This window comes from Nilaparvata lugens, chromosome 9, assembly GCF_014356525.2.
Source record: "Nilaparvata lugens isolate BPH chromosome 9, ASM1435652v1, whole genome shotgun sequence".
In the NCBI taxonomy this organism is placed as follows: domain Eukaryota; kingdom Metazoa; phylum Arthropoda; class Insecta; order Hemiptera; family Delphacidae; genus Nilaparvata; species Nilaparvata lugens.
In genome coordinates this window covers 33,995,940-34,018,653 of record NC_052512.1, presented here as the reverse complement: position 1 = coordinate 34,018,653, position 22,714 = coordinate 33,995,940, and the positions used below count along the sequence as shown (strand labels likewise).

Here is a 22,714-nt window from a genome sequence, read left to right as displayed (position 1 = left end):
ACGGAAAAATATCGTACGAACTGAATTCGATGTGCGTATAGCTATAGCCTTAAGCTGGGTTTACACCAAAGTTATTAACAAAATGTCAATAACTTAATCCTTATAGATTCTATTAGATTGAATGGAACTTGACAAACACATAATTATGTTCAGCATGTGTATGATAAGATATGTTCAATCTAATAGAATCTATAAGGATTAAAATGTTAATTAAGTAATTGACCGAGCAAAGTGAGGTCTAAGATTCAAGTCGATGGTTTGGCATTAATTTCTCTTGATGTTTAAATGTTTAAATGCTTATATGATGCGCATTCACGGGGAAACGCGGTAATATAGATTTTCATGAAATTTGACAGGTATGTTCCTTTTTTAATTGCGCGTCGACGTATATACAAGGTTTTTGGAAATTTTGTATTTCAAGGATAATATAAAAGGAAAAAGGAGCCTTCTTCATACGCCAATATTAGAGTAAGAATCAGACTATAGACAAATTATCAATCATAAATTAGCTGACAAGTGATTACACAGATGTGTGGAGAGTCTATAGCTGTATTTCTATAAGGTCTATGGTTTCAATCAGGTACTTGTGGATGAGAATACTGCGTGAGGTCTACTTTTCACAGAACTACTAGTTAACTAGTTGTTATTAGCTTTGGTGTAATAATTCATTCAATATTGACCTTAGGTATTATTATCTCTTTGGATTATAATTTCCACAACAAATGCTTACTCCAATGAATGGAATGGTTTGTAATGGAACAAGTGAGAGAAATTACAGGTTAGAATCATTCCTATTATTTTATTCCATAGTATATTGATCTCACGGTATAGGTGTCAGTGGCTATTGAATTAGTTCTCATCTTCCTCAAAAGTAAGAGGATCTCGTCCAGAGGAAGGATCACGCTTGCTGTTCTTATTTCTTCTTCTTCTGTAACAGATTAATTATTATAAGAGATAAAACTATTTAGAAAGAAATATAACTATGAAGCTGAGTTTACACTGGAGTTGATAACACAAGTTTTTAACATCTCTGTTATCAACTGATGTTTATTACAAAAGTCATTAACATCATGTTGAGCTGCGTTTACACCGGAGTTAATAACACGATTCATTAACAAAATGTTATTAACTTGACTGAATCGACAAAAATGTCTCTTAACAAAAGTTAATAACTCGTGTTTCTAACAGGAAATTCCTTGTTATCACAAAGATTTATGTTATCCATCGAGAGTCGGTAAAGATCAAAGGAAATGTGTTATGTTAATAACAAAAAAGCGTCTTTTATTGCATTAACTTTTGTTAATAACATCTTTCTATTTTCCCCGCAATCTCCTCGCCCAGCATCCCTAACCTTAATCTACAGCTGTTCCCCAATAACTACAGCTGCAGACGAAACACGTGACAAAGTTATTAACTTTTGTGGATAACAAAACTAGCAGCCAGAAGAAAATGTTATTAACCTATGTTAGCAGCTTTTGTTATCAACTCTGGTGTAAACGTACTATAAATTGTTTACATTAAATCAGATGAAGATCATTATGTTAAATTGAAGACAATTTTTTGCTTTTTATTCCGGCTGTTATATGATATGAATAGTCTCGTTGAATGGAATCATATGGAAGTCAATTATATTGGTAACAAGATCTTGTTAATAACAAGGAACTTTCTGTTTAAAAACACGAGTTATTAACTTTTGTTAAGAGAAATTTTTGACGATTCAGTCAAGTTAATAACTTTTTGTTAATAACTCGTGTTATTAACTCCGGTGTAAACGCACCTTTAGAGAGAGAGAGAATGAGAACATCTTCTAGAATTGAAAATGAATAGTCTTAAATAAACTTGAGTTATTTTTGGAGAAATAAGGGTACCTAATAAAACATTTTCAACACCCAAATAGCTCATCAACTGGTACATGAATTACGTGAAAAATGGGCTAGCAAATATAAGATGATAGGTTTTGTGATATTATACATCTACTAGCCGTCAGGCTCGCTTCGCTCGCCATATCCGTCTATCTGGACCCCCGACTGGATCGTCAAAAAATGAGATCAGCGGGCTCGCTTCGCTCGCCTGCATGTAGACCTCAGCGGAACCTCTGTACCGAATTTGAACGTATTATGTCAATTTGATTTTGAAAAACACCTTTTACTATATCGGCGTATCTTTGGCGAACAAAATTCTTCCACCTCAGCTAAACCTGTGTACTGAATTTTTTTAAATATATTTCCATCAATTATTGAAAAAGGTGAGGGAACGCAGAAAAGCTGAGAAAACGCTAATTTTGGCTAATTGGATAAATTGGTATTTAGGAGGTCCTGGATAAATGCATTTCAATCTTCAACTTGGTGCCAACCTAACAAAGTCAACATCAACATATGTGGTAATAATTTGAAATATTTCGTCTATATTTGGTTTTGAAGCATAACATTTAAAAATCTACTTTGTGAAGATAATTAAGGACTAAAGACTGGAAATTTAGTGAAGTGAACAACTACAAGATTTAACCTATTTTGGACTATGTGTAACCTTATCTAAATTTAGGAGAGGAATAGCACAAGGTTACCTTATTTTTCTCTCTCTATCATGTACTTATTGAATGAATCAATAAAGAATAAAGATTAAAGATTTTGATTCAAAAGTCTGAGCGAAATAATGATAATTTTTGGTAAACCACTCATCAACATCCCAGTTATTAGTAATTCATTAAATTTCTAACAACTATTTGCAATCAAATGATGCCCAATGTAAGTGATCACATTGATTGATGAATCACAGCTGATTGAGGAGCTTCCAAGCTCCTTGTGTATCTTTTCGGATGCAACACGTTGTTTTTGAGAGAATACAAAAGAGCATCTGTTGCTTATGGGAAAATACATTGGAATTCCTTGTGTATCTTTTCGGATGCAACATGTTACTTTCAAATAGATACAAAACAGCAACTGTTGCTTATGGAAAAATACATTAAAACTTATTGTTTATCTTTTATGACGCAACACTTTGCTTTTAAGGAGATACAAAATAGCATCTGTTGCTTATGGAGAGATACATTAAAGCTCCTTGTGTATCTTTTTGGATGCAACATTTCGCTTTTAAAAAGATACAAAAGAGCATCTGTTGCTTATGGAAAAATACATTAAAACTCCTTGTGTATCTTTTTTTGATGCAACAATTCACTTTTAAGAGGATACAAGAGAGTATCTGTTGCATATGGAAAGATACATCAGACCTACTTGTGTATCTTTTCTGATGCTACACTTTGCTTTTAAGAAGATACAATAGAGCAGCTGTTGCTTATGGAAAGATACATTGAACCTCTTAGTGTATCTTTTCAGATGTAAGACGTTGCTTGTAAGAAGATACAGGAGAGCATCTGTTGCTTATGGAAAGATACATCAAAGCTCCCGGTGTATCTTCTCGGATGCAACACTTTGCTCTTAAGAAGATACAAAAGAGCATCTGTTGCTCATGGAAAGATACATTAAAGCTCCCAGTGTATCTTTTCGGATGCAAGACGTAGATACAAAAAGGCAGATGCTGCTCATGGAATGATACATTAAAGCTTCTTGTGTATCTTTTCGGTAGCAACACGTTGGTTATAAGAAGATACAAAAAAGAATCTGTTGCTTATGGAAAAACTCATTATAACGTCTGTGGCTTATGGATAGATACATTGATGCTCCTTGTGTATCTTTTTGGATGCTACACGTTGCTTTCGAGAAGATACAAAACGGAATCTGTTGCTTATTAATGTGATTGAAACTCTCATAGACTGACAGATAATAGTATTATTACTAATTTATTGTGGAGCATATTGTTTTACTCTAAATTCTAGTCCACGCCTCCAAAATCAAGGAGCTATCTGATTGGTCAATGTGATGATCAGACGCCATTTTATCTCCACAGCTCAACAATACGAAGGAAACAGCTTGCGAGAATGTCACATGCAAGAGTCATTCTCCAATGAGATTGCTCATTGAACTTGGGGCGTGGCTGACACTAGCATAGTCACTCCCATAGTTTTCTTGTGTTGAATGAAAAAGACTAAGAAATTGTCAAAAAACCACAGGTTGATTGATACTTAGAAAGACTGGTTTCTGTTATTACACCATTGTCAATCTCTGATAAACTGAGATTTTGAGATTTGATAAACTGGAGTTCATCAGAGATTGGCAATGGTGTAATAGCCGAAACCGGTCTTTCTAAGTATCAATAAATCTGTGGCTTATTGACAATTTCTTAGTCTTTTTCAATCAATATGAATAATTACCACAATATCAACTCCTCAACTACACACAAAAGTTTTTTGGTGTGTTGAGTTAGTTCTGCCTTTCTTCAGGTATATATTTTTGGCCGTGGAGGTAACAGAAAATTACTTGAGCAAATGATGTACGGTACAGTATCCAGAATGTTTCCAAACTCCCTATTAATATTGTAGGGCATTGTTCCTGTAAAAAACTGGTAAGTGGAGAAACAAGATGGCGGCTGTGTGAGTAATTCACTCGATTTGATTTTGAATTAGATTTGATCTATTTCATACCTTGTGTTGATTTGAACTCGGGATGTGAAGCAGGGTGATGGTATGTGTCACCTCTGAAGCGAATCAGTGGCTGTAATCGCTGAGTCTTACGCTTCCCTTGATTTACATTCATATCCCTGCTACCAGAATAACGTGCTGCAAAAATGAGAGCTCAAATTATTTTCACAATATACTAGAATTGATGACTTTTTTAGAATTTTTCAAGCTAGTGGTACAACATTGATGGACAAGAATTCTGATGATGAATTTCCCGCTAAAGGTAGGCGCACACAGATCGTAATCGGACGGACGGCACGCATCGGAAGGATCAGAAGATAAGATTTGATGCATTGTTTTCAAGTGGAGTGCGCATACCTATACAGATGCGGATAGGTATGCGCACTCCAGTTGAAAGAAGTGCATCAAATCTAATCATCCGATGCGTGCCGTCCGTCCGATGACGATCTGTATGCGTCTACCTTTAAATAGAATAGAGGACGAAGCCCTTGAACTAGAAAAACGAGGTGCAAAAATGAGTTTTTGAAATTGTTCAAAATATTCTATTGCTATAGTGAGGTCCACGTTATAATGGCAGTGTTTGATTAGCAATGGTATTGCTATACTTGTCTATAATTCATCAAAGCGGATAGCACAATCTCTTTCTCGCTTTGCTCTGTTGCCGGATCTTCTTTCAACAATGTATATTGATAATTAATCAATAGAATATTCATCTTAATTATGAAATTATTACAAAATATAATTTCTTGCTTAATAAAATATAATTGTTCATTCTAAACAAAAATGAACAGTTGATATTACAGCAATAAACCTGTATCACCCACCGTCTATAGAAGGCATTGCCAAGACAGAGGTTTGGCAACGTTGTCTCCTATCTTTCTCCACTGCCATCATAACTTGGACCTCACTATATTCTTGTGTATCATTCGACAAAGTAGATAGCACTAACTTATCCTAATTCTAGTCAAGCCCAAGGTTTATAAAACAGGTCATGACACAAACCCGTGATGCATTGCAAAATCACCATTTTATGGGGTTCTAGTTCACCAATTTCAAATTTATCAGCTGTTATCCTATGATTCAAAGCGAGCAATTTCTGTATTTTAATATGTGGTTATTTATACATATCTGGTTATTTATGTTCAACGGACCTCGAGAACGGCTCTAACGATTTTCACGAAATTTGGAACATAGTAGGTTTATGATATAAGTATTCGATTGCACTAGGCGAAACTCGGTAATAGATTTTCATTAAATTTGACTGCTATGTTCCTTTTTTAATTGCGCGTCGACGTATATACAAGGTTTTTGGAAATTTTGTATTTCAAGGATAATATAAAAGGAAAAAGGAGCCTCCTTCATACGCCAATATTAGAGTAAAAATCAGACCATAGAATTATTCATCATAAATCAGCTGACAAGTGATTACACAGATGTGTCGAGAAGCCAGTCTATTGCTGTATTTCCATGAGGTCTATAGTTTCAATCAGGCACTTGTGGATGAAAATACTGCGTGAGGTCTACTGTTCATAGAACTACTAGTTAAAGATTGAACAGCATGATGTGTGTAAATTTTGTTATATTGTTTAAGGAATATTGCTTGTTTTGAATTGTAAAATAAATTCTTCCGACAGAATAATAATATTTAGATTCCAACTAGGAACTGAATTGTTGATTTTTAGATTCAATTGATTGGGAACTTTCAAACTGTTTTCGAGGTTAGCGTTTTGTCCCAATTCCTTATGAATCATAGTTGAAAGAATAAGAACTATTTTTTTTTAATAAAAAAATGAATTATTGAACCATTTGTTATTGAAATTTCATTATTGAAAAATCGAAAACCTGAATTTACTTATTATCTGAACCAGAATAATGTTTTTAAAAAGCATAATGCATGATTTTGTTTTGAGAAGATTGGAATTTCAAATGTACCGCCATAAAGACCCCACATAATGGCTGCTCCATAAGGAACACGAGTGTCATGACCTGTATTTGTAGACCTTTGTCACGCCAGAACTGGCTTCTTCTTCCACTTACTCCTGTATACTTGGGTTGAATTGTGCACTATACTGTACATTCGCTTTCTGAGTTGATAGTGGTTATGGTGGAGTGAATTCCCACTTTTTCGGTAAAGACGACTTGTACACTGAAGTATACATTGTCAGCTATCGTACTGGTAGTTCAGAGAACAGTAGAATTCGCTACATTCACTAAAATGACTACTGACTATAAATGCAATAGGATCGATGGAGGACGCTGATAAATGGAAGTTCATCACATTTTTGAGCTAGGATGCACGGTTAAAGAGATAGAAATCTGAAAGTTGAAATGTGGGTCTTGGTGGGGGGGGGGGGCAGGAATTATTGAATTATGAAAAATTGTCAACATGTGATGTATGAAATAAGACCGCCTTGGAGAGCTGGAAAATAAAAGTTTCCTACATTATTTCATGAGTCTGAAACTTGAAATTTGGGACTTTTGAAGGGGGGGGGAATTATCGAATTCTAAATTTTCAACATTTTGAACATGTGATATTATATGAAATAAGACCACCTTGGAGCGCTGATGAATAAAGGTCTTCTACACTTTTGAGCAAGCACGGTTGAAAAGATAAAAATCTGGTGTGGCGCACTCACACAACTTTCCTTGCCGTTATGAAGATTGATCACGTGACGCTAGTGTTCCCGCGCATCTCAAGTCTACTATTCAAAGATTTGAGCCAGCTGGTGACAGAGCAATAACGCTGGAGACACACGAGGTCTGCTATCTCTCCATAGTGAATCATTTAATAGAATCAACAGTTGCCAACAGTTTGCAATTGGATAATCACATTTTCTCGAATTTCGAGCTTATTTATAATTCTAGGTGCAACAAGTCCTATATATATATATATATGTGAAATTTCAGGAGCTTTGCCCCATCTATGAAAAGTTTTATTTTAGATTCTGAATTATCAGCCTTCATATACAATTTAAACAAAAAATTTCAAGTGGAATAGATTGAGCATAAAAATCTCTGCAATTAATGTCCAGTAACATTTCCACCTAGAATTGAAAATAAGCGTGAAATCGGAGGAAATGTGATTATTAAATTGCAAACTGTTGGCTATTGATTCTATTAAATCATTCACTACGAAGAGTATTAGGATTCCTATTCCACCCTCTAGGTTTCCTAATAATTGTGAAGTATTGCTACAACGCGGACTAGCTACAGTCGGATATGGGTCGGGGTCAGTAGCCGTACTGACAGGTGGAGATACCGGACCTACACTTCTCCCTCTATCCTGATTCTTTACCCTCTGCTTCTTTCGCGAGATTTTTACTTTCAGGGGAAGAGTGTTTACCCGTGGCGTTACTGGCCGATTCGGCCCTCGGCCTTTGGAATACAGGGTGGGTGTTAAGGGAGATTAAGATAACCCTATACAAGGAGACGGATCTGACTATCAGATCCCTACCAATAATTCTATTTATAAAGGTAGTATGCAATCTGAACCAACTGCGAATTGACGGCGAGCAAGCTGTACCTGCAAGCCCGGGATGTGGTTTTTCTATGGGGTTTAAGGTGAGAGCTATGGGATAAAGGTATGACGGGACTATGGAGTTATTAGTAGTATTTAAGATGTAGTTAAATAGGGCACGGTATAGGGTGTAAGCTATAGAGAATAGGGTGCAGGGTATGAGGTATACGGTACAGGGTGTAGGGAACAGAGAATCAATAATAAGATTATTATTCTCTACAGCAAATAAATATCTGCTCAATAATCCGCAATCTGAGAATTGCGCTCTAGCTCTCAGCAAGCTGGACCTGCTAGCTAAATACAGTATATCAATTTCAATTATGTGGTAATTAAAGTTTAGAGGATAAGGTTTTAGGTGTAGGATTTCTAAATCGCGAGCCTGCAGCTGCGAAAGGATTTTCAGCAATTCTGAAACTGCTAAACAGGATTCCCGCGCTAATCTGATGACTGCGCGCCGGTTATTAAGGGCCAATCTGTGACTGCCCTTAAGGGTATGGGAATCACTCTCAATCGTCCGAAACGCTTTTAAATTAATAGTCAGTATGTCGACTATTATGAGAGGATAGAAAAGATTTTTCACAGACACAGTCTGTAGAATAACTTCGGGAAGACAACAGTCTGTCATTGTCAGGGTAGGAAAGGATTTTTCCCAGGATTTTCCACACGGAAAATATCGAGTCAGAGACTCCTAATTCAGGAAAAGATTTCAATAGACTTTTCCAAGTAATTGCCAGTCCAAGGACTACCACAAGATCGATCTCTAATTTGCAACTGAGATCACGGGAAAATTCGTGAATTTTCCCTAGGGAAAACTAGCAAATAATATTTGCTATCAAAGAAGACAGGTTTCTAAAAATTTCAGAAAGGATTCGCGGGTCTGAAAACCCGCGACTAGGACGATCTCGAATCTGGAACTGAGATCAGGAAGGATTTTAACACAGGAAGAATTAAGAGAAAGAAAGAGAAACTTCGGCGAGGAAGTCCTCAAGCTGTACCTGAGAGCTAGAAGGATTTTAGAATAGGGAAAGTGAAGAGAAAGAAAGAGAATGGACGTCGCAGTCTAGAAACTTCGATAAGGACGAACTCAAGCTGCACCTGAGTTCTCTAGGAGAAGGATTGGACTTTTCCTACTTGGAATTACAGCAAGTCAGAAACTGCTAAGCGAATTTAAAATACAGGGCCACTCTATAATATGAAAACTAAGCAAGGAAAATTTACCATAAATGATAATAATCTCTCTACAAGGATAAAAATTAATCGAGAAAACTTTTCTCAAAAGGAACAGGGATTTTCCCACAAGAATAAAAATTAATTGAGAAAAACTATTCTTAAAAAGGACAGGGATTTCCCTACAAGAATAAAAATTCAATGGAGAAAAATTACTCTTTAAACTAAAGGCCACCTTACTACAGAGAAGAAAAAATATACGGACTACCAGTCCTGACATACAATTACCTGAATCGACGTGGATACTGATGAGAATAGCGAACCGATTCCCACTTCTCGTATTATAATTAAAAACGTCGTGAAGCGACAGAGTCGAGGCTTATAAATTAAGTACTAAAAAATAATCCGCTATAAGAGCCTAGCTAAATTTCCCACTCAACTATTTGTAGCACAAACTTGAGATCCCTTACAGGTTTCAAAACCAAGGATAACTCGTTCACCCCCAGTGATACGAATTTAGGAAAAATAACCGACAAGAAAGAAAATCCCCCAGGAAGTTCTATCTTCAAATACAGTCGGCAATTCGACATACAATATTCCATTCACTAAAATACAGAATAGAATATTGAACCTCTAGTACACCACTATTAGGAGCGCCGCTCGGAACGCAGCCGTACACCAACCCGTTCACCGAACAACTGCCTCTCTCCCAGGTCTTCTTGAAGCAGCACCCCGGTCGCTGAAAATTAGGAGGCCGGGGGAAAAAAAGATTGCCGACCAATGGGAGTCTGAAAAGACGATCACGCCACTGGTCATGTGACAGGGTTTGACTCAGCTGCTCCTGATGTTAAGGGTGCAGCTAATGATGACAATGATACTAATTGCTACACTAATTCAGGCCGGTAAACAATATTTCTATTCCAGAAATTTCATGAAGAGCGATACCAACCCGACTCGGTAGCCGCTTATCGTTTTGATGATACGGCTGCTGCTGATTCATAGGGATTGGCGACGATGGTGATAATGCATATACACAACTACAAATCTAACAAAATATATCCGGCAGTCGATCCTATTCCTATTCTAAAACAGAATAAATTCGCTAAATTATACATTAGTCGACGGCTCTACGTCCGTCACAAAAATTCACTTTGTGACAAGAGATAGCAGATATAGTGTGTTTCCAGCGTTATTGACCTATCACCAGCTCTCTCATATCTTTGAATAGTAGACTTGAGATGTGCGAGTACACTAGCATAAGTTGAACAATTTTCTTAACGGCAAGGAAAGTTGTGTGAGTGTGCCACACCAGATTTTTCACTATTACGTATGGTTTACAAAAAATGATTTTCTACTTGCAGATGGAGGAAATCAGAGTGTGTACTGAAAGAGAAGGTTCTCAAGGCTTTGTCGGAATGCTGAAGGAATACTAGGCAGGTAAGTTTCTGGCTTAGTCAGGCAGAATATTAAAAAGCTTCAAGGATACAAGATTGAGACTGGTTAATATTTTTTTCGCCCTACTTGGATGTAATGAGCTGGTTCACGTGCGTCATATGGAGGCCGAAAATGATTGTTTTCTGACCAGGCGGGTATAATTTTTACGGCCCTAGGGCTGTAAAATAACCTTGAAGTCAGCTGATTCTGATTTGATGTGAACGTGTTTACAAAATAGTTTATGAAACGGAATCAGTTTATATGCTTCTAGAATTGAATAAAGTATTTTGCAATAAGATACTATCATTTCATTTGGATGAATGAAATACAAATAAAATATTATAAACTATTCAAATTCAATTTTCAGAGTATAATAGAATCGAACCTCAAACCTCATGGTACTTGGTTTATCACGAAACATGGTGAATAATTTGGAACTACTTGGGCAATATCCATGGTGCTGAACGTTTTTACAAATAATTTAAGAAACGGAATCAGTTTATGCTTCTAGAATTGAATAAAGTATTCTGCAATAATATACTATCATTTCATTTGGATGAATGAAATACAGATGAGATATATATTATAAACTATCCAAATTTGATTTTCAGAGTAGGATAGAACTTCTAACCTAAACTTCCCAAGTCGATGACAACAAGCATTGTTGACGTTGACATTCAGATTGGCCAAATTTTAAGTGTGCTAAAACAGCTGATCAAAAAACTTTTTATTATTTGTGTTTATTATTCAATAATTAAAATATTTATAATAATATCATCTTATTGTCATATGAGAGAATAAAAAAGTATAAACTCAACCTCCCACATAATTGGACATAATCTTTTAGGTTATTTAGACAAATCAGAATAAAAAATAAAAATACTTGGACAATTTCCTGATATTCAGATTACATCGGATTTACTAGTGCTATGACCTTCCACTTTTGTTTTCAGAAGTGATTAATGAGAAATTATTCTCATATATAATTAATATTGTATATTTTTCTGTGTGGCGAAAAATAGCGTTCGCACCACAGGCAAAAATATTTTTCCGGCTCTCAATCTTTTCAAGATTGATCGGTTTGAAAACCGATTTCGAACCGGAAAAGTCTCATTTTCGGCCCTAGGTGCGAAATATACTATTCCCGTCATGTGTAAGGTACGGTACATCTATTTTTGTCTCATTTCGTGTATTATTGTTGTGGATATCACTCTGCATCTATGATCCTATATCCTTCTTTACTTGAAGTAGGAGTTTGAAAGCTACCATATACTGTAAACTTTCATAACTTTTTCTTTTATGAATAATGGCTTGCAATGCTCCAAATAATACGCATGCACCTGATATAATTTTTATAGACTTTTTCTTCATTAGAAATTTCCTATGCTTTTACACTCTAGAGCAAAGCTCGGTCCCCCGATATTAACCCTACTAAGTTTGGAGCAGAGACTTTCTATATGAGGTTTTCATGTGAGTTTAAAATCTATTGTATTGCCGAGAAGCTTTGCACTTTTTGCACTCTGACTGATCTGTCTCAAACCCAGCATTATCGTCTGGGTCTTGGTTGTATTCAAAAATAGACGGTTTGCCCTAAACCAGGCTTCTGCCTCGCCCTGACATCTGGACATCTTTTGTTCAAAAGCACTGAGATCCAAATCAGCAGTAACTAATGATCTAACTAATTGATTATCAGAGTAACTAATCATCAGCATAGCAAACCACCTTGGATGGAATACTAAACCCAATATCTTTCATCATAACCAGATAAAGGAGAAGCCCATGAATGGACCCCTGAGGAACGCCATGTGGTAGAGTAATTGGCTTGGAAAGATCTGAGTTCACATTTACTGTCTGGATACAACTCTGTAGATAAGATTCTAATAGTTTATTAAGAGAGATTAGGGTTGTGTTTGTTCGTGTGTTCGTTTGTTCGCATCAAAACATGTCAACTTGTGGATTGCATACGTGGAAAACGGGAATGATTTAGATCTCCAAATTTTGCACATAGATTCTAAAAATATCAATCTCGAACACCTCAAAGCCCCATTTTCCTTCTAGATTTGTCCAAAAATTCATGTTCAAATTCCATTCATGGGACATGAATATATACAATACTAGCCGTCAGGCTCGCTTCGCTCACCATATCCGTCTAGCTAGGGGGCTCCGCCCCCTGGACCCCCGACTGGATTGTCCAAGAATGAGATTAGCAGGCTCGCTTCGCTCGCCTGCATTTTTATCATGTTAGGAAAATCCAGTCGGGGGTCCAGACTAAACGTCTGGCTAAACGGATATGGCGAGCGAAGCGAGCCTGACGGCTAGTAATATAATATTCCCAGGATTGGAGTAGCAGTGCCCAATCAATTTTTCCTCGATAAATGTATTTAAATCTTCAACTTGGTGCCAACCTAAGAAAGTCAACTCAACTTAATGCCAACCTGACAAAATTATTAATTTAGTTGCCAGTTAACAACTGTTTCGAAGAGGTACTCTATCTAGATTATAGTTCTATAGTAACATATGATATGGAAATTTCAATTATAATTAAGAGATTGGGAGAAGAAGAATATACATGCTAAAAGACGAACTTTAAACCCTTAAAAACAACCCTTAGAGTTAAAATATTGCCAAAAGATTTCTTAGTGCGCCTCTAAAGGGTCAACTGAACATACCTACCAAATTTGAACGTTTTTGGTCTGGTAGATTTTTAGTTATGCGAGTGAGTGAGTGAGTGAGTGAATGAGTGAGTGAGTGAGTGAGTCAGTCAGTCAGTCAGTGAGTGAGTGCCATTTCGCTTTTATATATATAGATGTTGAGTGAGTCTGCTAATTGCTTGGAATGTGCATTGATTTTTTGTTATTATTTTCAAATGAGGGAAAGTGGATTAAAATATACCGGTATTATAGGGGTATTCAAAATGTTAGCTGGAGTTATGTTGGAGTTAGCTGGCTAAGTCAAGCCATTTGCTATCTCCAGCTATTTGCTAAGTCTGTGTTAACTCAATGCTATAGTGGTACGTTAGAAAAAATTAACAGACGATCGAGGTATCAGATAGCGCAGGTTTGAGTCCGCTAACTCTAGCTATCTCTGTTGAAACGGCAGCCATATGTTTATAATCTTACATTTTCAAACTAACTTTAAGTTACACAAATTATCCGCTTGGATCGCTACTGCAGTTAGCTAATAGCAGATGGTTTTAGATGGGGCGTTCACAATCCAGAGTTATCGAATAGCACTTTAGCCGGCTAAAACAACATTGTGAATACCCCTTATCCAAACCAAAATTCCTCACCCTGTCATCATATTATGCAAGATCCGACTCGGCAGAATAATTCATTGCTAATTTTCTCTTAATTAAAAATATGATGGTTCCCCAAACAGGAATTCTAGACCTCGGGATACTTGAAATTATTTATTCTTCTATTGATGTAAATGAGTTATTGTGATTTATTTGTACAACGTGTGATTTTATTATCTTTATTTTTTTAAATTTGCAATATTATTGTTGTTGTGATATAACTACTCTACTATCCATAATTTCTGATTATGTGTAATGTATAAATTGGAAGAGTTGATGAATTTATTTATTTATTATTTATTTATAATCATAGAACTATATCTAGAGAGACTACCTCTTCGAAACACATGGTTAAAAATTGGTAACTAAATTAATAACCAGTCCAATTTTATCAGGTTAGCATTAAGTTGAAGACGTTTTCCAAACGAGATTTTGAGCTCTGTCACTTTATTGGGTTAGCACGAAGTTGGAGAACTTATCTATACTATGATAAAGGAAAGAATTGGCTCATACACGTACGGGATAGGGTAATTATGTTTGACGCATCGTCACGTCTAAACTACTGGACTGATTAACTTGGAATTTTGCATATAGTTTCATAATTAACCGAGGATGGTTCTAGGCCTGATTCAAACTCTTCAAGATTCCAGTTTGTCAAGTTTCAAAATAGACCCTGCGAAGCATGAGTTACCTGCTAGTAATCCTATTATATCAAGCGAGCAATTACTGTATTTATATATCTGATTATTTCTATATCTGGTTATTTTTATATCTGGTTATTCTCATATCTGGCTATTTTTATATCAGGCTATTTATGTTTAACGGATCTCGAAAACGGCTCTAACGATTTTCACGAAATTTGGAGCATAGTAGGTTTATTATATAAAGATTCGATTGCACTAGGTCTCATTCTTTGGAAAACTCGCTGAACGACATTAATAGGATGATTCATACTTTGAAAACAGATGATAATTTCGTCGTCTCTCGATAACAGAGGATGCGTGTGCCTGTGTAGGAGAGAGGCAGAATTATTTCCAGCTGTATAATCATAATCAATCAGCGAGAAATTTTATCTAGCTAGACAATTTCTATTCGATTCGATTAACATAATCTTTAATCATAATTTTCAAATTATATTTTGATCATTATTTGAAAAGTGATTAGTGAGTCTTTTTGTGTAGTTGAGAAGTTGATATTGTGGTAATTATTCATATTGAATGAAAAAGACTAAGAAATTGTCGAAAAACCACTGATTTATTGATAATTAGAAAGACCGGTTTCGGTTATTACACCATTGTTAATCTCTGATAAACTAAAACTAAATACAAGAGCAGCAGAATTTATACTTGTAGGCGAGTACTGCTATTGGTCGAGGGCATGAACGCCTGCCATTGACCTAGCTAGACAGTCTCCTCCACCTCAACGGTGTGACAAAATGGCGGCTTAAGCAACAGAATCGCCATGATAATAAAATTTACTTTTAGTACAAAATAAGAACCAAGAAAACAAGTGTGAAAGATAATAAAACAAATATGTAAATGGTAAAACTATTGACTAATGTATGCTTACAATTTTATGATAAAACTAAATTCGAAGTGTTGTATTGGTTGAATGGTCATTTAAACTATACTGGGCATTTTTCTTAATTACTCTTGTTATTTCTAAAGCCTCTAGAATATTTAAAGATCTGCCTTTGTTATTAACATGCAGAAACTCAACATTCTCCTTAACTGTGAACTTGTGATTATTTGTTATCAATTAATGTTCTGCAAAGTTAGATTCCCCAATTTGTTTATTCCAATCTCTGATGTGTTCTTTAATTCTACTTTTGAAACTTCTCCCAGTCTGACCCACATAACAAGCATTACAATCATCACATTTAAGTTTGTACACACCACTTTTATCCCATATATCAATTTTGTCTTTACTCCAGCTAAATAGACTATTTAAAATCGGTTTTGTCTTGAAAGCAACATAAAATCCATTCCTCTTCAATTCCCTACCTATCTTATCAGATACAAGGCCTAAATATGGGATTGTTATCCAAGTCTTCTCCTCACAGTTTGACCCTACAAAGCTAGAATTGATTGAAATTTGTCTAAGAAAACTTGTGAAAACCAGTGCTATGATCTATTCTTAAATCTAGAAAATTCAATACATATACTCTGATGTTATCCATTCAGATAGGAAAGAAAATTGTCTAGTTGTCTGTTACTTCCTTTCCATAAGCAAATAATATCATCAACATATCGAAACCAGTAAACAATTTTATCTTTGAGATGACTATTTTCAATAATTCTACTTTCCAACTTATCCATAAATAATTCAGCTAGGAGTGGTGAGAGGGAATAGCACCTTTCGGTCATTAACAAGTTTTCAACAAAAGTTTAGTATTAAAAACTCATTGGAGTTGGTCAACAATATAAAGCATATTCCTGTTCTATCATCTTATAAACTTGTGTCATTTGATGTTGCTAATTTATTCACTAACATTCCGGTGGGAAAAAGTCTTGGAAGAGCTGAGGAAATAATGGAAGCCTCTATAAATGATCATACACTCAGAGAAGAACTGATAGGATTGATGAAGTTATGCACTCAGCATAATTATTTTAAATTTAACAATAGATTTTTTGAACAAAGGGAGGGGTTGGCAATGGGGTCACCCCTCTCACCACTCCTAGCTGAATTATTTATGGATAAGTTGGAAAGTAGAATTATTGAAAATAGTCATTTCAAAGATAAAATTGTTTACTGGTTTCGATATGTTGATGATATTATTTGCTTATGGAAAGGAAGTAACAGACAACTAGACAATTTTCTTTCCTATCTATCTTTCTGGACTATTTATAATGTATGAATCAAAATTCGGGAAAGAAACAGTTTTGGGATGTGCCTTTCAGTACTTCCCCAATCATTTTAAAGAATTGTGTTCGGTTTATCAAAAGTCAATAAATAAATTACGAGCGAAGCTCGGTGCCCCGATATTCAATATCTGAAAGCCTATCATCAGAGAGACATTACCAATATACTTGCATTTTCCCACTGTTATAATTTGAAAACTTGAGGTTGGTTCAATCCCAACTACTCACCTGATAGAACCGAAGTCATCTGTAGGCACGAAAGTACAAACAGGAAATATAATGTTACACTGATCACATTTTGATGCATCATCCCAGACATCTTTCAGCTACCAAGCAACTCCTCTCAATTTCAAGACGTGATTGAATCTTCAGATTGAACCAGATATCAATCACTGCTCCATAATTTAATCTATAATAATAAAATAAAGGAAAAAACTGGCTTATGCATGTACAGGAAATTCACAAATCACGAATTAAGTCTGAACTACTGGACTGATTAACTTGTATATAGATTCCCAATTTGAGAATTGTTCTATGCCTATTTTAAATTCAGGTCAAGTTTTCAGTTTGTCAAGTTTCTAATTAGATCCTTGCGGAGCACGGGTTACAAGGTATTATAATAATACTGTAGAATTCTCAACTATTTCAGTAGGTCAAGTTTTCAGTTTGTCAAGTTTCTAAATAGACCCTTGTGAAGCACAGGTTACCTGCTTGTAGAATGTGAAAATATATTATATTGTGAATAATTATTGTGTTTGCAAGGTAGTCTACAGAGCTAGAGGAGGGAAATAATATTGTGAGATTTAAACTTGAGAAATTGTAAGATTAATAATTGTTAAATTAAAGATAAAGATTGTAAGATTTGTTTCGAGATTAATTTTGGAAATTGATTGGAATATTTCTGTGATGATTACTAACTAGATCAATGGATAGAAGACCTAAATTTTCGGAGCGTTGAAACTTGGCTACGATACGGTTAGCTTGGAACCTCACAGAACACTAGCAGGTGATTACAAAATAACTTCTCTTTTATATCGTTACGACATTCCACTCTTATTTTGCGTTGGTTGTAATCAGAGACGACGAATGCTGAACAAAGAGCGAAATGTGGAGAGAGGTAAGAGAGACATTTAGAAAGAGAACAAGGAGCAACCAATGAGCAACGTTGAAATATGAGAAATGAAATAATGTAATGTCTTATGGGAATTGAGGCGATTCCAGAAAAAAAGGCAGAAGAAGAAGAAAAACATAGATGAGAAGGAGGAGGGGAAGAAGAAAAGGAAGAAGAAGAAGAAGAAGAAGGAAAAGGAGAAGAAGAAGAAGAAGGAAAAGGAGAAGAAGAAGAAGAAGAAGAAGAAGAAGAAGAAGAAGAAGGAGAAGAAGAAGAAGAAGAAGAAGGAGAAGAGAAAGGTGATGATGAAGAAGAGAAAAGAGGAGGAGGAAAAGAGTAAGATGAAGGAGGGGAGGAGGAGGTGGTGGGAGGAGGTGAATGAGGAGGAGGTAGATAGGAGGAAGTAGGAGAAGGAGGAAGAGAAGGAGGAGGAGGAGGATGAGGAGGAGGAGGAGGTGGTGAGAGGAAGTGAATGAGGAGGAGGAAGATAGGAGGAAGTAGGAGAAGGATGAAGAGGAGGAGGAGGAGGAGGAGGAGGTGATGGTGGGAGGAGGTGAATGAGGAGGAGGAAGATAGGAGGAAGTAGGAGGAAAATGAAGAGGAGGAGGATAAGGAGAAGAAGGGAAAGGAGAAGTAGAAGAAGGAGCAGGAGTAGGAGGAGAAGAAGAAGAAGAAGAAGAAGAAGAAGAAAAAGAGGAAGAAGAAGAACAAGAAGAAGAAGGAGAAGAGAAAGGTAATGAGGAAGAAGGGAAAATAGGAGGAGGAAAAGAGTAAGATGAAGGATGGGTACGAGGAGGGGGAGAAAGAAGGAGGAGGAGGAGGAGGAGGAGGAGGAGGATGAGGAGGAAGAAGAAGGTGGAGGGGGATGAGAAGATGAAAAAGAAGAAGAAGAGGATATGGTGGAGGAGGAGGAAGAGGAGGAGGAGGAGGAGGAGGAGGAGGAGGAGGAGGAGGAGGAGTAGTAGTAGGAGGAGGAGGAGAAGGAGGAGGAGGAGGAGGAGAAGAAGGAGGTTGATGAGGAAGTGGAGAAGAAGTAGTAGAGAAAAAGAAGAAGAAAACCGTGGACGAAGAGTAACTGAATGTTAGGTAGTAAGTATGAGAGGAGTTGAGTGTGTGTTATGATAAAAATAATTGCACAATTTCTGAGAACTCCCTCGACAACATTGGGAATAGAGAAAAAAATAGCTGATTGTTTCTTCTCGTATTTCCCAGTTTCAACATATTTCTCTCCACATGAAATTGCTACATTTCCTTCCAGAAGGTTGTTAAATCTTCAATTTCCTGCCAAGTACGTATCTATCCCACTCAGTTTTCCAAATATATTTTCCAAATATATATCCCACTAAGTTTTACAATATTTGTAATTACACACGTGATGAACGTATATTGCTTTTCCCAGACCTAGGGTTCCATGTCACACTTGTTTCAAGTTGAGTAAATGATGAGGTTGACAAGAGAATTGAGAACTGAGAACCAGACAATTCTATAGGCAGCTTTTCAGATTCACAGTTAGCTGGCTTCTGAATATGACAAGATAATTATTTATTTCCATAAGCAACAGATGCTTTTTTGTATCTTCTCAAAAGCAACGTGTTGCATCCGATAAGATACAGGAGGAGCTTCAATATATCTTTCCATAAGCCACAGATGCTATAATGAATATTTCCATAAGCTACAGATGCTTTTTTGTATCTTCTCAAAAGCAACGTTTTTCATCCTGAAAGATACACAAGGAGCTTTAGTGTTTTTTTTTCATAAGCAACAGATGAGATACGTTCTTGTATCTTCTCAAAAGCAACGTATTGTATCCGAGAAGATACACAAGGAACTTTAATTTTTTTCGTAAGCAACAGATGCTCTTTTGTATCTTGTCAAAAGCTACGTGTTGCATCGGAAAAGATACACAAATAAATAAATAAATAACCCGTTTATTGCTTTCTTAAACAATTACAAAAAATTTCAAAATCAAAAGCTATATACAATTCAAAAGGCAATAATCAGCAGATGCTGGGGTATAATAAAATTATCCTTTTTCCATAGAAGGATAAAGTGTTGTACGAGTGCGTTTAGTAAAGATTTCTTTCATCTTCTTCATTTCAATCCTTGTAGAGCCAGACTTGTTTGAATACGTTTTTCATTCTCTCCCATTCCGTCCTTTCTCATGCTACTCTCTGCCACGTCGCTCCGCCGCATACTCTCCTGAATTCTTCGTCCCATCGGTACGGAGGCCTTCCTCGGCTTCTGCTCAGCGTGCGTAAGTGCCAGTCGATTATTGTTTTAGTCCATTTCAATCCGTTGTCCTTGCGATATGGCCTGCCCAATTCCATTTTCTCTCCATTATCATTCTACCTACATCTTCAATTCTTGTTTCATTTCTGATCCATATTTTGGTTTTCCTATCTATTCTTTTCACTCCTATCATTATTCTTTCCATCGATCTCACACTTGTTCTAAGTTTCTTGATTATTTTCCCATTGAGAGTCCACGTTTCGCAGCCGTATAGAATTGCTGGTGGAATACATGTTTGAAGTAGGCGTCAATGTATTCAATTTCGCCCCATTGATGTTGATTCCTTTTTCCTGCCATTGTAATTCATCTAGAGATTTTTCCAGAACTGCATTAAATATTTTCGCTGATGGTATATCTCCCTGTCTTAAGCCTCTATTTACTTTAACCACTCTACCTTTTCCTCTCGATTTGAATTCAATTTTCATGTTTCTGTAAATTAATCTGAATAATTCCAGGTATTTATTGTCAATTCCCAAGTCTTCAAGCGTTCGTAATACGGAAGAAGTGTTGATTTTATCGAATGCTTTCTCGAAATCAATGAATAGCAGCACTAGTGGAAATTTGTATTCATTAGATTTCCTTATCAGTTCCTGTAAGACTAGGATGTTATCCAGCGTAGAGAAGTTTTTCTTGAATCCGGTCTGGTTGATTGAAGTTGCTGCCGTCAAATATCCATCTATCCTGTAGGAAATTACTGCTATAAATATCTTGTAAATATTTGACACGAGACTTATTGGTCGGTAATTCTTGATTTCCTTCCTATTAACTTTCTTGAAGAGTAATATCAAGTTAGCTTTGAGCCATATTTCAGGAATCTTTCCACTCATAAGGCATAAATTGAATATTTTTGTTATCATTTCAATAACACTTTCGCCACCTGCTTTCAACTTCTCGTTTGATATTCTATCAGGGCCTGTTGCTTTCCCCTCCTTGAGATGCTCGATTGCGCGCTTTACCTCACTCTTCAATATCGGTGGACATTCTTCATTTGTACATTCATGTTCTCCAATTTCTTGTTCTAAGTTACATTCTTCTGGTTCATATTTCTTATACAGATTCTCATAGAAATCGAAAATTATCTCGAGTATACCTTCTATTTCTCTCACTTCATTTCCTCTCTCATCTTTCATACAAATCATTGTGTTCTTTCCAAGTAGTTGTTTTCTGTTGAACTCTTTAATGCTATTTCCAAATTTCAAGGTCTCTTCTAACTTCTTTGTTTTTCTTTCAGTTATCCATTCATTCCATTTCTTTCTGATGAGTTTTGAAATTTCAATGAATTCTATTTTGTCTCTGCCAAGTCTTTTAAGCTTTCTTCTCTTCTCCAATAGCTTAACAATCTCTCTTGGAACCTTTCTTTTCTCGTTTTCTCTTACGTTTCCTATCTTGAACAATACATTTCTTGTCTACGGCGAAGTAGTCGATTTCGTTTCTGGTCTCTCCATCGGGGCTCAGCCAAGTCCATCTTCTTGTCTCATGTTTCAGGAAGAATGAGTTCATCAAATACATGTTTTTACCTTCTACAAATTCGACTAGTCGTCCGCCTCGCTCGTTCCTTTCACCGTATCCATACCTCCCCACACATCTTTCGCCTCTTTTCTTACCAATTTTTGCATTCATATCTCCCATAATGATATTGAATTTGCATGGATCATTCTCGAGAGCTTCTTCCAGTTCTCCATAGAAGTCTTCAATTTCCTCGTCTGATGACGCTGAAGTTGGTGCGTAAACTTGTATCAGTTTAGTTCTCCCCTTTACGCGTCCATGCACTTTCCAAAGGAAAAGGATACACAAGGAACTTTAATTTTTTTCCATAAGCAACAGATGCTCTTTCGTATCTTCTCAAAAGCAACGTGTTGCACGGGAAAAGATACACAAGGAGCTTTAATGTATCTTTCCATAAGCTACAAATATGCTCTTCTATATCTTCTCAAATCCAAAGTGTTGTATCCGAAAAGATACACAAGAAGCTTCAATTATCTTCTCATAAGCAAGATTAAAGCTTCCAGGAGCAAGTTTCGAGGGGTAATATTCACGGCTTTGCAAAAACATCAGGAGTCAGAGACCCTAGATCCCCAGTTAGGGGAATCTCCCTACAGAGCTTCCATGGAGGAAGCACCCCACACACAAAGATTCTCCATGAATGAGAGAATTGCAACGTATCATCAACAATGGAAAGAGCGTATTGAACGAATCTCAGCTGGTAGGCTGTGTTGTGCTAAAAGGACGAGTGTATCTTCTCGGATGCAACACGTTGCTTTTGAGAAGATACAAAAGAGTTTCTAGCATCTATTGCTTATGAAAAGATACATCAAAGCTCATTGTGTAACTTTTCAGATGCAATAAATTGCTTTTGAGAAGATACAAGACAGCTTCTTACTTATGGAGAGATACATTGGAGCTTTTCGTGTGTCTTTTCCGATGCAACACGTTGCTTTTGAGAAGATACAAAAGAGCATCTGGCATCTGCTGCTTGTGGGAAGATACATTGAAGCTCATTGTTTAT

At 36.3% G+C, this 22,714-nt stretch overlaps 1 protein-coding gene across 2 annotated transcripts; it reads right to left on the bottom strand.

Annotated features, from left to right (window-relative positions):
• Positions 1-787: 787 nt before the first annotated feature.
• On the bottom strand, positions 788-17,799 carry LOC111051404. 2 transcript variants are annotated; one of them, XM_022337917.2, is made up of 4 exons: positions 17,727-17,799; positions 17,037-17,217; positions 4,538-4,672; positions 788-928 (listed from the first exon to the last, which is right to left on the bottom strand). In XM_022337917.2, exons 2-4 carry the CDS (start codon positions 17,125-17,127, stop codon positions 795-797), a joined length of 360 nt encoding a protein of 119 aa, XP_022193609.2. In that variant the 5' UTR covers positions 17,128-17,217; positions 17,727-17,799; the 3' UTR covers positions 788-794. The 2 variants fall into 2 exon arrangements, with proteins under 2 accessions (XP_022193609.2, XP_039291722.1); XM_039435788.1 differs by having other exon boundaries at positions 788-925.
• Between the last annotated feature and the right edge of the window lie 4,915 nt (positions 17,800-22,714).

Bases quoted from the DNA above. Each gene is read 5' to 3' on its own strand.
- LOC111051404 (XM_022337917.2), bottom strand. From the start codon at position 17,127: ATGTCTGGGATGATGCATCAAAATGTGATCAGTGTAACATTATATTTC. The intron at 4,673-17,036 runs GTGAGTAGTTGG...TCATTTTTGCAG, and splicing joins GATGACTTCGGTTCTATCAG to CACGTTATTCTGGTAGCAGG. The intron at 929-4,537 runs GTATGAAATAGA...AATCTGTTACAG, and splicing joins CGAGTTCAAATCAACACAAG to AAGAAGAAGAAATAAGAACA.